This window comes from Microtus oregoni, unplaced genomic scaffold (assembly GCF_018167655.1).
Source record: "Microtus oregoni isolate MIOR12 unplaced genomic scaffold, Mior012 000005F_ref0000423, whole genome shotgun sequence".
Lineage (NCBI taxonomy): Eukaryota > Metazoa > Chordata > Mammalia > Rodentia > Cricetidae > Microtus > Microtus oregoni.
In genome coordinates, this window is record NW_024543064.1 from 32,801,044 (window position 1) to 32,818,652 (window position 17,609).

Below are 17,609 nucleotides of genomic sequence, written 5' to 3' on the forward strand. Positions count from 1 at the left end.
GCTGACTGCATAAGTAATGTAAAGGTTTCTCTGCCAGCAGTGCAGCCTATCACAAAGTAATCCTTTTGAAAAATGTCCAAGTCTATTACTGAAATACTGTTTTTGACTTAGATAAACACTGGCCCAATTTTCCCTCATCTACTCTTAGCCACCCTCAGCTCACTGAAACTGTCCCTAATGGCTATAGTATCACCCTCAGCAGTCAGATTTTCTTTGAGAGTTAGGTGCCAAGAACAGCACCTAAAGGTCTGAAGCGTCGGCAGAACAGTTGGTACTTGCCAGATCTCAAGACAGAACTGCTAGCCCTTTGCCCGAATTTCAGGTGTCTCCTAACACAGCCATGAACTGGTGGTTTTATGTTGTGTCTCCAAACAGAGGCCTGGCTTTGCAGACACTCATAGCCAAGTCAGGAATAGCATAGCTGTTAGGTAATCATTCAAATGCTATTCCTCTTGGGAAATACTGACCAGAGCCTGAGCTACGCCATGTCCAGGCTAAGTCCCCGGGTCACAGATTAACCAGATATTGTCTGTCCTGATGGAGTAGTTAAGAGCCTAGGAGGGAGACAGAGATTACAGGAGATAGTTTCAACTGAGTATGGTAAAGGCACTGATAGGTTTTAACATAGGTACAGTGAGAACGCCAACAGGAAACATCCACTAAAACCCAGTCTTTTAGACAAAGCTGCATTTAAACTGAGTCTCTTTTTGAGACAGGATCTTGCTAAATCGACCTGACTGGCCTGGCACTCTTATTTTCTGCCTCAGCTTTTTAGATAATAAGATTATATCATCGTGGCTCATGTATGGATGTATGGATGCGTGGATGGTACTAAGGATTGAACCTAGGGCCCCATACATGCTGAACTAATGCCCTACCCTGGAGTTATGTCTCCAGCTCTCTTTTTATACTTTGTATTTGGAGATAGCATCTGACCAGATTATCCATGGCTTGAAGTCACTGTATACCTTTGACCTTATGTATGATCCTTCTGCCTCAGTCTTCCAAATGGCTGGGGCTGTAAGCCTGCACCCACAAGTCATGGAGCATGAACTGAGGCATGAGGGAACAATAAAGGTTAATGAATGATTCAAGAAGGGGAAGTGGGATTTTCAGTCAGAGGAACCAGTAGTTAAAACAGTTAGCCATAGGGAGAAGGGAACCACAAAAGTTTTAATTTTTACAAAGGGAAAAGTCACCTGTGTGTGGCCAGTATAGAAGGTAGATTGGGGGAGAGCCTTAAAGAGGGGAGAACAGGCTGTGAAGACAATTGAAATATGGAGAAAGGGTGAGGCCTGAACAAAGACAGCAACCGTAGGCAAAGAGAGGTTGTTTCTCTCTGTAGCTGCTGCAAACAGTATCCTGCTATTCCAAAAGAAAAAAGAAAAAAAAAAAAGGGCCAGTGAGGGATCTCCGGTTAAATGATGCTTGCCACCATGCCTAAAATCCTTACTTTGATCCCAAGACCAACAGGCTAGGAGAGAACCAACTTCTGCAGCCTTCCAGCCCCCCAAAAAGGTTAAATACATTTTTTTTTTTTAAAAAAAGAAGCTTTTAAAAAGAAGTTAAAGGCCAAGCTGTGGTGGCACATGCCTTTAATCCCAACACTCAGGAGGCAGAGGTAGGCGGATCTCTGTGAGTTTGAGGCCAGCCTGGTCTACAAGAGCTAGTTCCAGGACAGCTAGGGCTGTTATACAGAGAAACCCTGTCTCAAAAAAAAAAAAAAAAGAAGAAGAAGAAGTTAAATCATGTTACTAATATGTCCCCTGAAGGAGATTTTAAAGCTTCCTTAAGAGAAATACCAAACCCTATCCATAATATAATACTCAAAAGGTACTGTTGTTAATGTTTTATGGACTTTGTAGTCTAAGTGTGTTAATCCTCCCTCACCGTATCTCTTCATCCAAAAGAGGAGGAAAAACCATGGTGTACCTTCCAAAATAGATGGCTCGTGTCCTGTTTTTATAAATAGAACATTATTCCATGCAAAAATAGGATTTTTAGTGACTTTATTTTTTGTGGGGGTATCTTTTGAGCAAGATCTCAGTCCAAGGTGGCCCAGTGCTCAACATGTAGCCCAGGCTGGCTTCAAACTCTTGATCAACTTGCCTTGTCTTCCTGCTGGGATACTTAGTATTATTCTTTCCAGATGTTGTCCTAATCGGTAGGAGCACATTCTCCTATTTCTGTGGTTCCAGTTCCTGACATTTCCTTCTGCTCACCATCTACAGACCTGGAGAGTGGGTCCCGAGTCCCTTACCCAGTTGAGAACAGGGGACAAAGAAGCAGAAGTAGTTATTTGGCAGGAGGGCTGGGAAGGATGACCGTGAGGGCCACCACAGGGACCATCTGCAGGTCCATCTGCAGGAGACACTCACTCACGGCTGAACTAGAAGAGCCCGCCGAGACTGAGTGAGACATAAAGGTCCAAGCTTTGGGAATGGTGCGGCTTGGATAGTATAAGGAACCACTGGCAATGGGGCCAGGATCTAACCCTAGTGCATGACCTGACTCTGTAGAGCCCATTCTTTATGTAGAGATACCTTGCTCAGCCTAGGCACGGGGCGGCGTGGGGGGAACCTTGGTCCTACCTCAACAAGGGGACGGGACAGTCTTCGTTGAGTTCCCAGGGAAGGCCTTAACCTCCCCGAGGAGCAGATGGGAGGTGCAGTGGGGGTGAAGGAAGGGAGAGAGAACTGGGATTGGTATATAAATAATAAATACATAAATTTAAAAGGGGGGGATTGGCTTTGGGAAAAAGAGGAGGAAGAGGAACCCTCTCTCCAAAGCCTTGAGGAAGAAAGAACAAGCTCGGGCAGGTGTTCATCTGTAGCAGTCTTCAAAGGGACATCAGTGGCGTGGGGGGTAGTGCATCCTCTGGGTCAGCGTGAGTTCCTAGTGGATGACTTACTTTCTCCCTGAAGAAGAGTGGGAATTATCTACTCCAGGTAAAAGGAAGAAAAGGATTTTTATTGAGGGGAATATGGATTTTGAACTTTAATCAGAGAAAGAGTCTTGAATGCGAAATATATTTAAGAAGAAAAGGGAATGAAATTAGAATAAGAAAGACTTTGCCAGGCAGGGAAGTAGAAGTTTACAGACAGCATCTATAGCCTAACTTGGAAGGCCCTGGAAGATTCTAGGGTTGCCTTGAAGGGGTAGGGAGTGAGAAGTCCAGAGTATAGGCCTGGGGACTTAGCGACACTATGACCCTAGAGTAAGTGGATAGTGACTCGAGCTCCTGAGCAGGACTGCAGGGTTTCTGGGTTGAGGGTGCTGAGTGGACTGAGGAGGTGGAACTGGATGTGAAGTTAGGTTCCGGGTGCCTGTTGGGTGAGAAGTCAGAACTCCCCAAAGGGAGATATGCAGAAGAATAGATGTGTGCTCTCAGCGCTCTGCCCACCCCATCTCAGCTCTTCCCTTGTGCTTCTCAGGTTCTGGTGCAGGGTTGCCTTTTGGACCCTTCCCAGCGGGAGGCATTCCTGCAGCAGGTGTATGAGCAGCTCTGCCTCTTTGAGGATAAGGTGGCCACTATGCTGCAACAGCAGTATGAGCCCCAAAGCCAGGTAAGTGGGAAAGAAAGCGGGCAGAAGCCCCTCAGAGAATCCATAAGAACAGAGGGTAAAGAGGAGCCATGGCCCACTAGAGAAGGGAGAGCAAAGGGCAGAGTGAGCCACGGCTGGAGCGCTAGTGAATAGGAGGACAGGCTCCCTGCTCACGGACTCTTGCTGGGAGAAAGGATGTTTGTTTGTTTTGCCTTTTCTTTCTTTTTTTCTTCTTCTCCAGTCCCAGATCTGGAAGTGACCATGGGCAGCTTTGATCTCTATTTAGCATTTTGCACAATCAGGATAAAGCTCTTTGACTTGCTGGTGTGTTCTGCCTTGTTACTTTGGAGACCTTAGAAGTGGCTGTGCAAATAGTGTTGGACGACTGCTGTGTATTTGCCTGGTCATGAATACTTGGGACCAGTGATGGGGAAATATGAAAAGGAGCCTTTCTTGGTGGAAGGTGGAGAGACTGCCTCAGTAGAGTCTGACTCTTGATCTGGCGCTTTGCTCTCTTCCTGTCTGCGGTTCAACATCTTCGCATATGCTGGGCATGGGCACACAGCAGAGCAGAGAATGGAACTTGAAGTACTTAGGATTGCACCTGTCTGACCTGGGTAGTACTGGGTTCTGAGTCCCAGTTTGAGGGCTGGGTGTAAACTCAATGGTAGACATGTGCCTGGCACATGTGAAGTCATAGGTTCAGTCTCGTGTAACAAACAAGAGAGACAGGGAACTCTGATACTGCTGTAGGTGGAGCAGCAGTGCTATCGGTCCCATTCCTCCTTTTCTGTAATTTTGGGCCAGGCAGAAGACCAGTCCCCAGAATCAGGGGAGTCCTTGGGCCGGAAGGTAGGCGTCTCCATGGTGACAGCTGATCTTGGCCTGGTCAGTATGATTCGTCAGGGCATCTTGGCGCTGCAGCTACTGCCCTCAAACTCCAGTGCAGGTCAGTAAAAGACCTATTGGTGTAAGTGGGAGATGGGTTCAGAAAGGGTAAAGGTTGTTGGCAACGACTGGGGTTTCCCCAGAACTAATGAACCCCAGGCCTTGTTTCCTTGTTTGCCAACTCCGAGCATACTCCCAGGACTCTCAGGACTGACAGAGACCTGATGGGAAGGACACCATCTAGGAGCACCTGCGGGAGGGCAGGAGGAAAGGGGAAGAAGAAAGGTGCTGGGAGTGGGTAAACTGCTGGTGGGCAGACTCTGAGGTCTCCAGGGCTCGCTCTTCCTGTCTCAGGTATCATCGTGATCACAGATGGGGTCACCAGTGTCCCTGATGTTGCCGTGTGTGAGACACTACTGAACCAGCTCCGCAGTGGCACTGTGGCTTGTTCCTTCGTGCAGGTGAGGGTTTTCTAGGAAGGAGGAGTGGGAAGTGGGGTATCTCACAAAGTCAGGAATGGCCGGTTACTGTTTTACAGGTGAGATTTCCCAAGTGAAGATGATGACATGGTTTCCTGGGGAGAAGGTACCAGGTCTAGAGCAGGGTAGGTGACAGTGGGGAAGAGAACTCTCATTGTTTTTGGTTTTCCTCAGGATTTGTCCCCTTTTCTTAACGTTGGGGGAAAAAATAGAAACTTTGAAATCCGAGTCAGTTCTAATCCCATCTGCTTTAGTTACACGGGTCAGAAAACCCAGCTCAGACTAGCCTAACCAAAGTAGGAAGGGGAGGGCCTATTCAGGACACTACCACTCATTTGATGGATGGTCTCGCAGGGCAGGGAGCAAGAGTGATGGGAAGCAAGGCCTGAGGATAGATGTAACCAGGGCATGAATAACATATTCTGCTTTGTAAAGAAGGTTTGAGTATAATCCACTGAGTGATGAAGGTATGTGGAGGGAAAGTCGGGCTTGTATTTTACAAGGATAGTTTACTAATGATAAAGACAAGATGGCAAATTCAAACCTGTGCATGTGTTAGATGTGCCCATAGTCCACCGCAGAGCAGTGAGGTGCATTGCCTTTAGAATTAAGCCTGCCAAGTTGAACCTTGACATTGTTTATTAGCTCTGTGACATTTGAGTACATGGCTTTCTCTCTAGGTGGGATTCATCTGTCAAAGGAGATTGTAAGAGTGCCTACTGATGGGCTAGATGATGCACTTAAAGTGCGTAGGGTGCCCACATGTGGGTAATAAAGGGCAGCTCTTTGTGGCAGATGGATACACAGATCCTGATGCTGAGGAAACAGCAGGAGTTGAGAGGTCTCAGGAGAGCCCAGGGAACACCAGCAAGGAATGAGAGGCAGTGTGATGTCAGAAGTCGGAGGTTTGGAAGGAAGGGGTGGTTCACTTAGTGAGAAACAGCAGAAAGATCAAGTAGAGCGAGGAATGAAAAGTACCCCTCGGACTTGTTGATCAGGAAGTCACACGGAAAGTTTTCAAGCTATTTCAGTGAAGAGGTGATACAGGAAGTGTGGATTACAGTGGACAGAAGAGGAACATGTGAAGATAAATGTTGAAGTGAGAAATTTGCCTGAAGTGAGGAACAGGAGACGCTAGTAGCCAAAAAGAAATAAAGGGCATTTTGTTTTATTTTGTTTTGTTTTCTGTTTGGTTTAGTTTGCTTTTTAAGGTGGACACTCAAGCGTGGTTCTTTTATCTAACTGGCATATATTCGTTGCATAGTAATAAGTTTTATAGACATTGTCATACAAGTAGGTATTTCATCTGCTGTGGCCATACTTACTCCTGTACCCTCACTTTCTCCCACCTCTCGCTTATCCTTTGTTCCCTCAGTGTCCTCTCCTTGATGCTATCATAGATAGGCAAATAATTTTATCTGCATAAAATCTAGGATCTACAAATGAGAGAAATGAAATATATGCTTTCTGAGTCTGACTTTTATTTCACTTAATGTGATTGCCTTCTGGTGATCAGTGTTCCTCCCACAAGCAGCATGATTTAATTCTTTATCACTGAGTAAAGCTCCATTGTGGGGACTGGAGAGATGGCTAAGTGGTTAAGAGGACTCAGGTTCCCAGCACCCACATGGCAGCTCCCAATTGTCTGTAACTCCAGTTCCAGGGGATCCGATACCCTCACATAGGCATACATACAGGCAAAACACCAATACACATTAAATAAATAAAAATTCCATTGTGTACATAGACCACATTTTTTATTCATCTTTCATTGGACACCTAGGCTGATCATCTAACTTGGCTGTTGTGACTATGGCTGCAGTAACCATAGATATGTAGGTATCTCTGTGGTGTGCTGACCTATTTAGAGTTCTTGGGGCACATCCCGGAGTTGTCAGGCTGGGCCATATGGGAGTTATACTTTTAGTGTTTTGAAGACCCTCCATGCTGATTTCCATAGTGGCTGAAGCAATTTACATTCCTGCCGGCAGTATGTAAGGGTCCTCTTCTCTCAGCATCCATACTGGCATTTGAGGTTTTCTTAACAGTAGCCATTCTGACTGGGAGAGAGAATTTCTGTGTATTTTAATTTCCTTTTTTGTTTGCTTGTTCATAGTTCTAAGGGGTCATGCTGTCTGAGAGTGGTTTAAAAATTAGGGGGATAAACAGAAAAAGGATCTGGTAGTGTAAATCTCCATACTGACAGGGAAACATTATGTCTAGAAACAGATGAAACAATTCTTTATGAACAAGTCTCTCTCTCTCTCTCTCTCTCTCTCTCTCTCTCTCTCTCTGAGACTGACTTAGAAGTTAAAATGCAGATAAATTCTGTCAAGGGTCTCTGCTTCCTCTCAGCAGTAGACAATAAATTCATAAGGAGGGAAGAAGGATTGATTGGAGGACAGTCCTGAAGATGTAGCTGGGTGGGTGTTGTGTTTTGACATAGAGCAGCCTACACAGTTCCTTCACTAAGGCATTAGTGTGGACACTGGTTGGGGTTTGGGGGGTAAGAAGAAAATAAGGGGGCAGATACTTGACAGTGATGATTTCAGAGTGGCTTGATCGCAGGGTCGAGGCTGGGTTGAGTAATGTGGGTCAGGATGGTCTGGAGAGACTCAGATAACAGAGGCCAAAGACCTGGCAGACAATCTCAATGAGGTCAAAGCACAGCAGGAAGAGGGTGGAAAGAAGCTAAAGGGGTATTGTACCATGGGATGTGGCAATTTGGAATTGCAAAGATGAATTCTTTCCAAGTGAAGCCAAGGGCCAGTGTGTAGACAGCTGCAGGTGTGTGGAATAGAGATGAAGGTTAGGAACTGAACGGCCAGGAAATTAAATGAGTCATGTAGAGCAGGCCTGCAGACATTTTCTGCAGAGGTCAGGCAGTGAGTATTTAAGTTTTGTGGGCCTTCTGTTTCGTAGCTGCTTGGCTTTGCTGTAGCAGTGTGAAAGCAGCCACAAAGTGCGAGATGAGTAGGTGCGGCTGTTCACAAACCCTCATTGACAAAAGATAGGTGGCTTTGGCCTATGGATTAGAAGTGGCTTGATCTCCAGCCGTGGTGCTGGTATTACCAAATCTTATTTTCAGTGCAGGCTCTCAGGCCCCACACCAGACATGTGCTTTAACAACATCCCAAAAAGGTTTTGTATGCAACCATAAAGTTTAAGAAGCACTTTGTAAGAAGTGAATTGACAGGAAGCCAGTGGAGCAGTTGCCAAAATCTGTAGAGAAGGGAGAAGAGTGTTTGGCCTGGAAGAAGGAGGGCATAGGACGGTATGGCCAGCTGGCATGGGTTTTCCATAGGCGGACAGGTACAGGGTGCTGGTCTGTCCTGGGAGCACTGTGGCCCACTGCCCCTCAACGTCTGGGATACAGAAGCAGGAGTTTCCCTCTCCTGCTCTCCCTTTCCTGGCCCTCTGGTGGAACAGGGTCTCCACTTGCTCACTCTCTCCAGGTGGGAGGAGTTTACTCTTACGATTGTAGCTTTGGCCATGTGCCCAATGTGGAATTGATGAAGTTCATTGCAATGGCGACGTTTGGCTCCTACCTGTCCACTTGTCCTGAACCCGAGCCAGGCAACCTGGGTCTGACTGTCTACCACCGGGCATTTCTGCTCTACTCCTTTTTGCGCAGTGGGGAAGCCCTGAACCCTGAATACTATTGTGGTAAGTGGGTGGGGGAGGACGGCTATAGAATGGTGTGGCCTTAGCTCTGGGAGGACTGCTAGTCCAGCTGGGGCTGGCTTCTCTGGTACTTTCTCTCATAGGGATTTTGGTGTAGCCCTCCCTGCCCATCCATCAGCTGACAGATCACCATTTTCCCTTCTCCATCTTCTTCATGGGTCCTCCAGGTTCTCAGCACCGCTTGTTTAATGAGCACCTGGTCTCCGCAAGCAGCAACCCTGCCCTGGCCTTGCGCAGAAAGAAGCACACTGAGAAAGAGGTGCCAGCTGACTTGGTCAGCACTGTGTCTGTACGCCTACGAGAGGGCTACAGTGTCCGAGAGGTTACGCTAGCCAAAGGTAAGGGTCACTAGACCCTTGTACAGATTCATAGGTTTCTGGTAACTTATGTGTGTGCAGACCTGCCAGATAAAGGGGGACACCCACCTACCACTCATCTAAGTGTCCTCATGAGAGACTCCGCTTGTCACTTAAGACAAGTGGGCTTTGAGGTGCTTTCAGGGCTGAGTTCTCTTTGCACGTAGTTCCCAGTTCCATCTCCTGCCCAAGGTAAAGAGCCGAGGGAGTGTGGTGTCTACACTGGATGGCAGGCTGTGGTCTGGAAATGTATGGAACTGTGTTTGAAACTCTGGCCAGACTTGAGTTCCATTAGATACATGAGGCTTTGAGTAGGACTCAGGCCTGAAGTCCTGCTTCTTCTAACCCCTGCTTGCCTTCCTGCCCCCTGCAGGAGGCTCCCAGCTGGAGGTGAAGCTTGTGCTGCTGTGGAAACACAATATGCGCATCGAGTATGTGGCTGTGGCACCCTGGCCCCTAGAGCCTGAGGGCCCTCGAGTTACACGGGTAGAAGTGACAATGGAAGGCGGCTATGACATTTTACATGACGTGTCCTGTGCACTGAGACAACCTATTCGCTCACTGTATCGTACTCATGTTATCCGCCGGTTCTGGAACACACTGCAGAGGTAAATAAGGCCACCTCTTCATGAAGAGTACCCCACTTGTAGAAGGACACATTTGGCAGCTGGGAGGAGGGACTCAGTGTACCAGGTTCATGTCCAGGGTTCTTTGAAGCCCCGAGGTTCCCTTCATCTGCCCCCAGCAGTTTGCTGTAGCTCAGGCTTGGTCCTTGTTCTGCAGCATTAACCAGACAGATCAGATGCTGGCCCACCTTCAGTCCTTCTCCTCAGTGCCGGAACACTTCACACTTCCCGACAGCACCAAGAGTGGAGTGCCCCTCTTCTACATTCCTCCTGGCTCCACCACCCCGGTAAGAGGTCCTGAAACTCCGTAGCCTCGTTCATGTGGTTTAGACTTGAGGCCAGAACCACCACTGTTCCTTCTCTCTCAAGTCTAAGGCACCCAAACCAGTTTTAACCTTGAAAGCATCTCTCCTCTTCCTGCATCCTAATGCCCTAGGAAAACTATTACTAGAAAAAGAGGGCCTGAACAGACAGACCATCCTAGCAGATGGACATTCTGCAGGATGTTTAGGTGATGGCATCCTACCATTGCCCTTATGCATCTCCATGCAGCCCACTTGGGCCTCCCTTACCTACTCATTACCTGTTTTCAACCACCACCAGCCATGAGAACTGAGTACTTCTTGAAGACCACAACTTTCGTTCTGGACTCTCTCCTACTCGGCCTACAGCTGGTAGCCTGGTACAGTGAACACAGAGACCAAAGGAGTGTACAGTGGCCTCGTCATTAGGCCTTGCCAACTCTCAGCAGTTTTCCTCTGAAGTCAGCAATATAAGATAGGCAGGTTCCATCCTCCTGCTGGGTCAGCAGGGCTGTCCAGTCCATTCCCTGGTCAGTCATCCTGACATATCCTTCACGCTGAAAACCAGTTTTTGCCTTTGTCCCAGACTGGCCTGTGTGCCTTAACCACAACCCAATTCTGACCCCCCTGAACTGGATTCAGCATAACTCTTTGCTACTCCGAGGTTGTATTCTACTTCTCTACAACTGTTTCCCAAGGGCTAATCTTTCTGTCCCCAGGTGCTTTCCCTTCAGCATAGTGGTTCCGACTCATCCCATGCCCAGTTTGCCGCCTACTGGAAGCCAGTGCTTTCCATGGATGCTAATTCCTGGCAGAGATGGCTGCACATGCATCGCCTGGTGCTAATCCTGGAGCATGACACGTGGGTACTCTCAGGCCTGGGCCTTGGCTCTGATGGAGGAACACACTGGGGAATGGGGCTGATGGGAAGAGTGCCAGCTGTGGCCAAGCCTTCCTGCTCATCAGCTTCCATGACCTCAGGGTCTAGAAGAGACTGAGGCTAGCACATCTGACCTCACTCTCCCACCCTGTCCCTAGACCACTCCCTAAGCACTTGCACACCCCGGGCAGCAATGGCCGCTATAGCACTATCCAGTGCAGAATCTCACACTCCTCACTGACCTCTCTGCTGCGGGACTGGAGCAGCTTTGTTCTGGTTGAGGGCTATTCCTACGTCAAGCTGCTCTCCAGGTGGGCAAAGTGGTGTTTCCTTACCCTTCTCCACACCTCTTCCCAGTCTCTCCCTCCAGCCTCAGAGCTCATCCATACTCCTGGAGACCATTTACTGTAGCTCAGGACTGCTCACCTAGTCCCATTTCTCCCCAGTGGCCCAGACCAGCCCCCTTCCTCCTTCTACATGGTTCGCATCATTTCCAAGACCCCATGTATGGTTCTTCGTCTGGGGTTTCCAATTGGCACACCAGCCCAGGCCCGGCATAAGGTAAGCTAGCCTCTGACTGCCCTGACTGACATCTGGCTGAGGAGTTCTGGCTGTTGATGACCTGTGTCCTCAGTCCTCCTAGCTCAGTGAGGAGAGGTGCCCCCACACCCAGGGAGGCTTGAGGACCATGAAAGGGCAGGTTCTCTCTCTGACTGTGGCTCCCTTCTCCCAGACCTAGAGGGCTTGGGAATCAGGGATTCTGATCACATTTCCCCACAGATTGTGTCAGGCCTGCAGGAAGAGATCCTGCGCCTTCGTTTCCCTCACCGGGTGCAAAGTAAGGAGCCAACACCCAAGGTGAAGCGAAAAGGACTAGGGGGCATTGGTGGTGGCAACTCTCCCTCCAAGTCACCCCCCACACTGGGGCCACAGCAGGCCCTGTCTGATCGGCCGTGTCTTGTAGTCCTTCATAAACCACTAGACAAGCTCCTTATCAGGTCAGTATAGAGAACAGGGAAGAAGCCTCGGGGCACGAGAGAAGACTGAGCAGAAATCCACTGGAGAGCTGCCCTGTTTCTCAGGTATGAGAAGCTACCCCTGGACTACAGAGCACCCTTCTTGCTGACACTGGAGCCACCAGGACCATTACCCCTGGTGTCGGGCCGCTCGGCCTCATCCAGCCTCGCATCGCTGTCACGCTACCTCTACCATCATCGCTGGCTGTGGAGTGTCCCATCAGGCCTGGCCCCAACCCTGCCGCTCAGCGCCATCGCCCAGCTCCTCTCTGTTCTCACCGAGTACGTCCGCAAGCCAGCAGGGCAGCTAGGGCAAGGAGAGAAATAAGTGTAGGCTCTGGGTTGGACAGTGGTCTAAGCCGGACACTTCCCATCTCCAAGAACCGTTATTGATCCAGAGTCCCTGCTGTTGCCTTCCCACTCTGTACTCCCCAGCTCTGCTAATTTTGGCCTCTGGTCCTTCTTAGACCTGAACACTCTAAGGAACTGCTAATCTCTGCAGGCCTCCAGTGGACTAGGTCACATGACAGCTCCTGGGAGGTGGGAAGTTGGAGCACTGAACTAAATTCCTCTTTCCTCATCTTTCTGCTCTGTCCTGTCTTTTTGTGGCTTCAGGGTCCGGCTTTCTGAAGGATTCCACTTTGCCTGTAGCGGAGAAGGAATCATCAACATGGTTTTGGAGCTTCCTGTTCAGGTGTGAGCCATCCCTCCTGAAACTTACAAGGACCATCAGAACCTTGGGACACTTGCCTTCAGTTGGGTGGTGACTGCTAGAAACTGCCTCACCAGATTAAGGGACCTAGGCTTCTCCACTGCCGGGGTTTTGCACAGGATCTTCCGTTTATCCACAGAATGAACCACTGGGGCAGGCTGCAGCTGAAGAGAAGCACACATGTGTTGTCCAGTACATCCTCTTCCCCCCACACTCTACCTCCACTAAAGACAGGTAGGTGAGGCTCTGACCTCTGAACCACCTCTGCAGAGTCCCCTCCCCCAGGTTACCTGGATGTCTGGCTACCATACTCTAATATGACCTCTATCCCAAACCAGAGCCGAGAGCTGCTGGTTTTAGATGATCCATGCTGGGGACATGCTTGTCTGAGTAGGCCGTGTGGCTATCCTCATCCCCCCTGCCACCAGCCGCCACTGGATTTCTTCCACAAGTAAACCCCCTCCTCTTCTAGCTTCTCAACAGATGATGACAATGATGTGGAGGTGGAGGCCCTAGAGGGGGATTCAGAGCTCAATCTGGTCACCGAGGTATGGGTGGAGCCTCAATATGGACGAATTGGACCTGGCCCTGAAAGCTGGAAACACCTGCAGGATTTGACCTACTCTGAGATCCCTCAAGCTGTGAGTGACCCCAGAACTGTCCTCTACTTCCTACCAGATTATACTGTGCTTGGAGACTGTAGCTATGCACTTCTTGAGACCAGAGGTGGGAAATTGGGTCGAATGGCACTATCATCTGGTGTTTCTCTCCTAGCTCCACCCACGGGATGCTGCCTGCATAGGTTCCCTGTTGACCTTTGAATACCTGATACAGCTGTGCCAGAGCAAGGAATGGGGTCCTGTGCCCCCAGAGCCACGGGTCTCAGATGGTCAGTGGAGAGGGTTTGCAGGGTAGTAAGATGGGAGAAGGCAGCCTCAGATAGGTCCCCTGGGTCTCACTGTGCCCTATTCTCTCCCTGTAGGACTGGACCAAGGAAGAGACTCCTGTGTTCATGAGATCCCTTTCCAGTTTGACCTGCTAGGGTTGTTGCCGCAGTGCCAGCAGCTACAGATGTTTCTCCTTCTGCTCTCCAGAGGTGGGTACACTTGGGAGCTACTTACCCCTACCTAAGGGGCCAGCAGACCTGGGCCCCTCAGAAGGTAGAAAGAGGGGCAGCCAGCATAGTGAGTGAGTGACAGGGCGGCTGAGGCTGAAGGAAGGGCTTTGCTGGTCAGGGTGGAGCCGGGGACATTGGCAGCATTGCTGAGCAGAGTGTGTGTCGGGCAGAGCCAGAGGGTGTGCCTCTCACCGAGGGGCCCTGTCCCACCAACGACATGGTGCTGTGCCTGCTGCACAGCTGCCTGGGGCAGGAGCTAAGTGACCGAGAGATCCCACTGACTCCCGCTGACCAGGCTGCCTTCTTGAATGAGATCCTGCGGCGGAGCTGCCTTGATTCAGGTGAGCTCTCCACTGCTTTCCTAATGCCACTCTTCAGCCCTGCCCTTCTTTACCCCGGGGTGGTGTCCGTCTTTGAGTTCTAGCCTCCTTCCCCACCCTTTCACCTCAGAGCCCTGCCTCTGTGCTGGTCCTGCCCTTTCCCACCATCTCTACCCTGTTATAGGTCCAGAAGGTCCTCTAGTGGGGGGCCACACGGCCCCGAAGGATCCAGCAGGCAACAGCCACCAGGCCACTGGAGACTCCGCCCTTCCTACCCCGGTCAGCACTGCTGCTTTTCCCTGAGTGCTTACCATGCTTACATCCCTCCATCACCACACACCTTTGCCCAGGCTCCTTTCGCCTTGGCAGAGTTCTGGCATCCCCTTCTCTCTGGACCTTTCACGCCATACCTAAGAGGAACCGGGTCAGGGTGGAAGAAGGGAATGGGACTTGGAATGTTCCCTTGTAAGTTGCTCTTGTTTTCTGTTTGTCTCTTACAGAGTGTAGGCATTCCTGGGGTTCTCAGGCCTTCCCCGTCTGCCCAGACCCCTCAGTGGCACTGCTATGCAAGGCTTCTGAGCCCCCAGCACGTGTTTCTGACTTTTCTCCCAGCTACCTTCACAGGTACCAGTGGCTGACCTTCCTCACCAATCCCAATGACACAAACCCTTGAGCTCCTCCCCACCCCACCAGAGAGCACTGATAGATAGGTGCCGCTCTTTTCCTCTTCAGATGTCCAACATCTGGCAGCCTATGGCCTGGAGGGTTCCTTTCAAGAAGAAACAAAACCTAAGTTTGGGGATTGGAATGCAGTTCCCAGCCTGAAAGACCTGGGCGGGACTGGACCTAAGGCTACAAAGTCCCAGGTTCCCATCCTCAGTGTAACACTTGCTAGTGGTAAGGCTGCCGCTTGGAGTCGTTGAGGTAGATTGGGGTTGGGAAGCCATAGCGGATATGAAGATCATGGATACCTCTCCTCACAGACAGTTCCCAGGACCCAGGAGAGCCAAGCCCGGCTTCCTGCCAAGACTTAACGGCTTACAGTGGGCGCCAGGCTCCTCAGACAGAGGGTGCAGATGGGCCCCGGACCCGGTGTCCTGTCTACATCTATAGCTGTTCTCTGGAAGCACTGAAGGAGCAAATGGTTGGCTTGCAGCCTCCTCAAGCACCACGAGATCTCATATTCCGGTGAGTGTACTCCATTTTGACTCTTGGCCTCCTCCAGCCAAGGCCTGGGTACACACTCAGGTGTAGACAGACTGTTGGTCATTCAGGAACTCAGCTTCTTAGCTGTATCGCCCAACAACAGATCACCAGACACTCCTTATCACGAATGCATTTGCTAAGGCTCTCTACATTCCTCTGGAGTTTGAATGGCTGATGAGGCCAAGGTATCATTTAGGGGAGTCTTCCAAGCTCTGTTTTCCCTCCCATTCCTAGGACTCAGTACCTGGACCACCCCTCATCCTCAGCCTGGATGGAGCCCAGATACAAAGAGGCAGCCACCCACTGCGCCTTGCTGCAGGAGCACGCACAGCGGTGCTATGTCCGCGGTGAGCAGGAATATCATGCAAGGAAGGAGTGGGCCTGAGGGCAGAACTACAAGGGTTACAGGGTTGGCACTGGAAGGACAATGACAGCTGACCGCTGTGGTCCATTCTACTTCCATTAGGGCTGTTCCGAAGCTTACAACAGTCACAGAGAGTGGCCTGCCAAGATTTGCTGACGGCTGTGGATGCCTGCGAGGAGCTACTACAGGAAGTGGACATCACCTCTTTTCTGCTGGCACTGTGTGGCCATACTTGGGGTTTGCCTCATGCACCCCCAAGCCCTGGTCCTCTCAGTCCAGGGCCCTTCAGCAGTAGCATCGAGGAAGGACCAGAGCCCCGGGAACGAGCTATCCTAGTTTCTGAGTCCAGGTTAGCATTGTTCCTGAGGGTTGTTAAGCAGGGTTGTAGGAGACACATTGACCAAGTCCCTACAAGCAAGACTCTGTCTTGTCCAGAGAAGTACACCTGAGAAACAGGTGCCTGGTCACTGGCTTCATTTTCAGTGAAGCTTTGTCACACTTGGCTTTGGCAACAGTCTCCCTCTCAGGCATGCCCCATCTCTTCTAACTTACGGTGTTCTGATTAGCTGAGTTAGGACTAACCCATTCCCAGAAGTGAAAGCAGAAATTTTTCTGATGTCTTCCATAATTGTCATGATTCCCTCAACTAACAGGAGTGTATCAGCTCAGCACAAAAGTATGTGTTGATTCCCGGGTCCCCACAGTGGCCTCCACAGCTCCACAGCTCCTTGCTGAAGGAGGCTAGAGGGAAGGACAAGGCAGGACGGTTGATGCTGTTAGCTTCTACAGTGTGTTGCTGTTGAGAAAAGAGCAACTAGAATACTGAGGGTGTCAAGGACTCCACCCCAGGGCTCTGGAGCCACAGACTCCCCATTTCCATGACCCCCTCTAAGTGAACACTCTCTTCCAACAAGCTTTGCTTCTCCTGGTCTCCACTTATACTGAATGATACCACCCTCCATTCGGTGATGGGAGTCAGAAGGGGGCACCATGTCTCTAAGAAAGGTGGAGGTTAGAGCCCAGAGGGAGAGAGGGGGTTGAGTCCCCTCATCACCTCCCACGCCATTGTTCTAGCATGCTCTAGAGAGAGACAGATGTTTGCTGCTCTAGCACTTGGTGGTTCTTGACAATGATCTGCTTCTTCCAACCCCAGTATAGAGACTGAGGACCTCAGTGAGCCCGAGTTCCAGAGCACCCGGGTCCTTGGGAATCCAGACCCTGGTCCGGAGATTTCTCTGACAGATGTCTGCCAGCTTAAAGGAGAGGCACATGATGCCCTTCATGGCCTCATCCAGGTGGGAACTTGGTAGAGTCCTGCTTCTGCAGCTCTCAGCTTCTTCCCTGGGTTGAGGATGGACTAGTGTCCTTTAAGGGTAGCTGACCTCATAGCCTCCTTCTAAACCCACAACAGGAGAAGTTCCTGGAGATCAGTCGCCTCCACTTCCGCACAGTGCCCTCCAATCCCCACTACTTCTTCTATTGCCCTCCATCCAGTCGGCGAGAGGTGAGAGTCTCTCTCTTCTTTTCCTTCCTCGTGCCCCAACCCAGAGCCCCAGAGGAACGCCCTAGCCCACCTGAGTCCTTTTGAATTTTGATTCTCTGATACCTGGATGTCTTGCTTTTTCTTCTCACAAGGATGAGGGACCTCGAGACACTGTAGACAGAAAAGTCAGTGACCTGGAGTTTTCAGAGGCTGAGCTCGTGGGAGAGGAAGGTGTGTGAGCAAGCGGGTCAAAGTAGAATGGCTGTTTCACGCCAGGATTGAGTGGTCCCACTGCTTTCTCTGCTGTTGACCACATGTCTTGTGTTGCTAGGGGACACGTCTGCCTGCTGTGTGGTCACCGAAAGTGATCCAGAGCTGGAGGTGGAATACCGTGAGAGCCGGGAACCAGACCAGGGGCCTGCTGGGCTAGACTCCGCATCTCTGTCAGATGCAGACACTGTGAACCCCGATGAAGACTCCTTCAGTATCTTAGGGGGTGACTCACCCACTGGGCCTGACAGCCTCATGCATGACCTGCCACCCCTCTTCCTACATCTCACATGCTCTGTGCGCTTGCATGGGCAGCACAGCTCAGTGCCTGTCTGCAGCCTGCCCACTTGCCTGGGTGAGT

At 50.4% G+C, this 17,609-nt stretch overlaps 1 protein-coding gene across 2 annotated transcripts in view; it reads left to right on the forward strand.

The window, feature by feature from the left end:
* Szt2 (SZT2 subunit of KICSTOR complex) overlaps positions 1-17,609 on the forward strand; it is a 46,157-nt gene that overhangs the window by 5,960 nt on the left and 22,588 nt on the right. For both annotated transcript variants that reach the window (XM_041651778.1, XM_041651779.1), the window contains exons 5-32: positions 3,435-3,566; positions 4,353-4,494; positions 4,788-4,894; positions 8,368-8,578; positions 8,764-8,934; positions 9,326-9,560; positions 9,736-9,865; positions 10,600-10,742; positions 10,919-11,071; positions 11,207-11,321; positions 11,541-11,758; positions 11,843-12,058; positions 12,392-12,470; positions 12,628-12,722; positions 12,961-13,129; positions 13,263-13,377; positions 13,471-13,584; positions 13,776-13,946; positions 14,110-14,204; positions 14,426-14,549; positions 14,658-14,822; positions 14,909-15,113; positions 15,366-15,478; positions 15,598-15,844; positions 16,649-16,790; positions 16,907-16,999; positions 17,131-17,209; positions 17,310-17,603. In XM_041651778.1, coding sequence (XP_041507712.1) covers positions 3,435-3,566; positions 4,353-4,494; positions 4,788-4,894; positions 8,368-8,578; positions 8,764-8,934; positions 9,326-9,560; positions 9,736-9,865; positions 10,600-10,742; positions 10,919-11,071; positions 11,207-11,321; positions 11,541-11,758; positions 11,843-12,058; positions 12,392-12,470; positions 12,628-12,722; positions 12,961-13,129; positions 13,263-13,377; positions 13,471-13,584; positions 13,776-13,946; positions 14,110-14,204; positions 14,426-14,549; positions 14,658-14,822; positions 14,909-15,113; positions 15,366-15,478; positions 15,598-15,844; positions 16,649-16,790; positions 16,907-16,999; positions 17,131-17,209; positions 17,310-17,603 — 4,273 coding nt within the window. The remainder of the gene's footprint in view (positions 1-3,434; positions 3,567-4,352; positions 4,495-4,787; positions 4,895-8,367; positions 8,579-8,763; positions 8,935-9,325; positions 9,561-9,735; positions 9,866-10,599; positions 10,743-10,918; positions 11,072-11,206; positions 11,322-11,540; positions 11,759-11,842; positions 12,059-12,391; positions 12,471-12,627; positions 12,723-12,960; positions 13,130-13,262; positions 13,378-13,470; positions 13,585-13,775; positions 13,947-14,109; positions 14,205-14,425; positions 14,550-14,657; positions 14,823-14,908; positions 15,114-15,365; positions 15,479-15,597; positions 15,845-16,648; positions 16,791-16,906; positions 17,000-17,130; positions 17,210-17,309; positions 17,604-17,609) is intronic.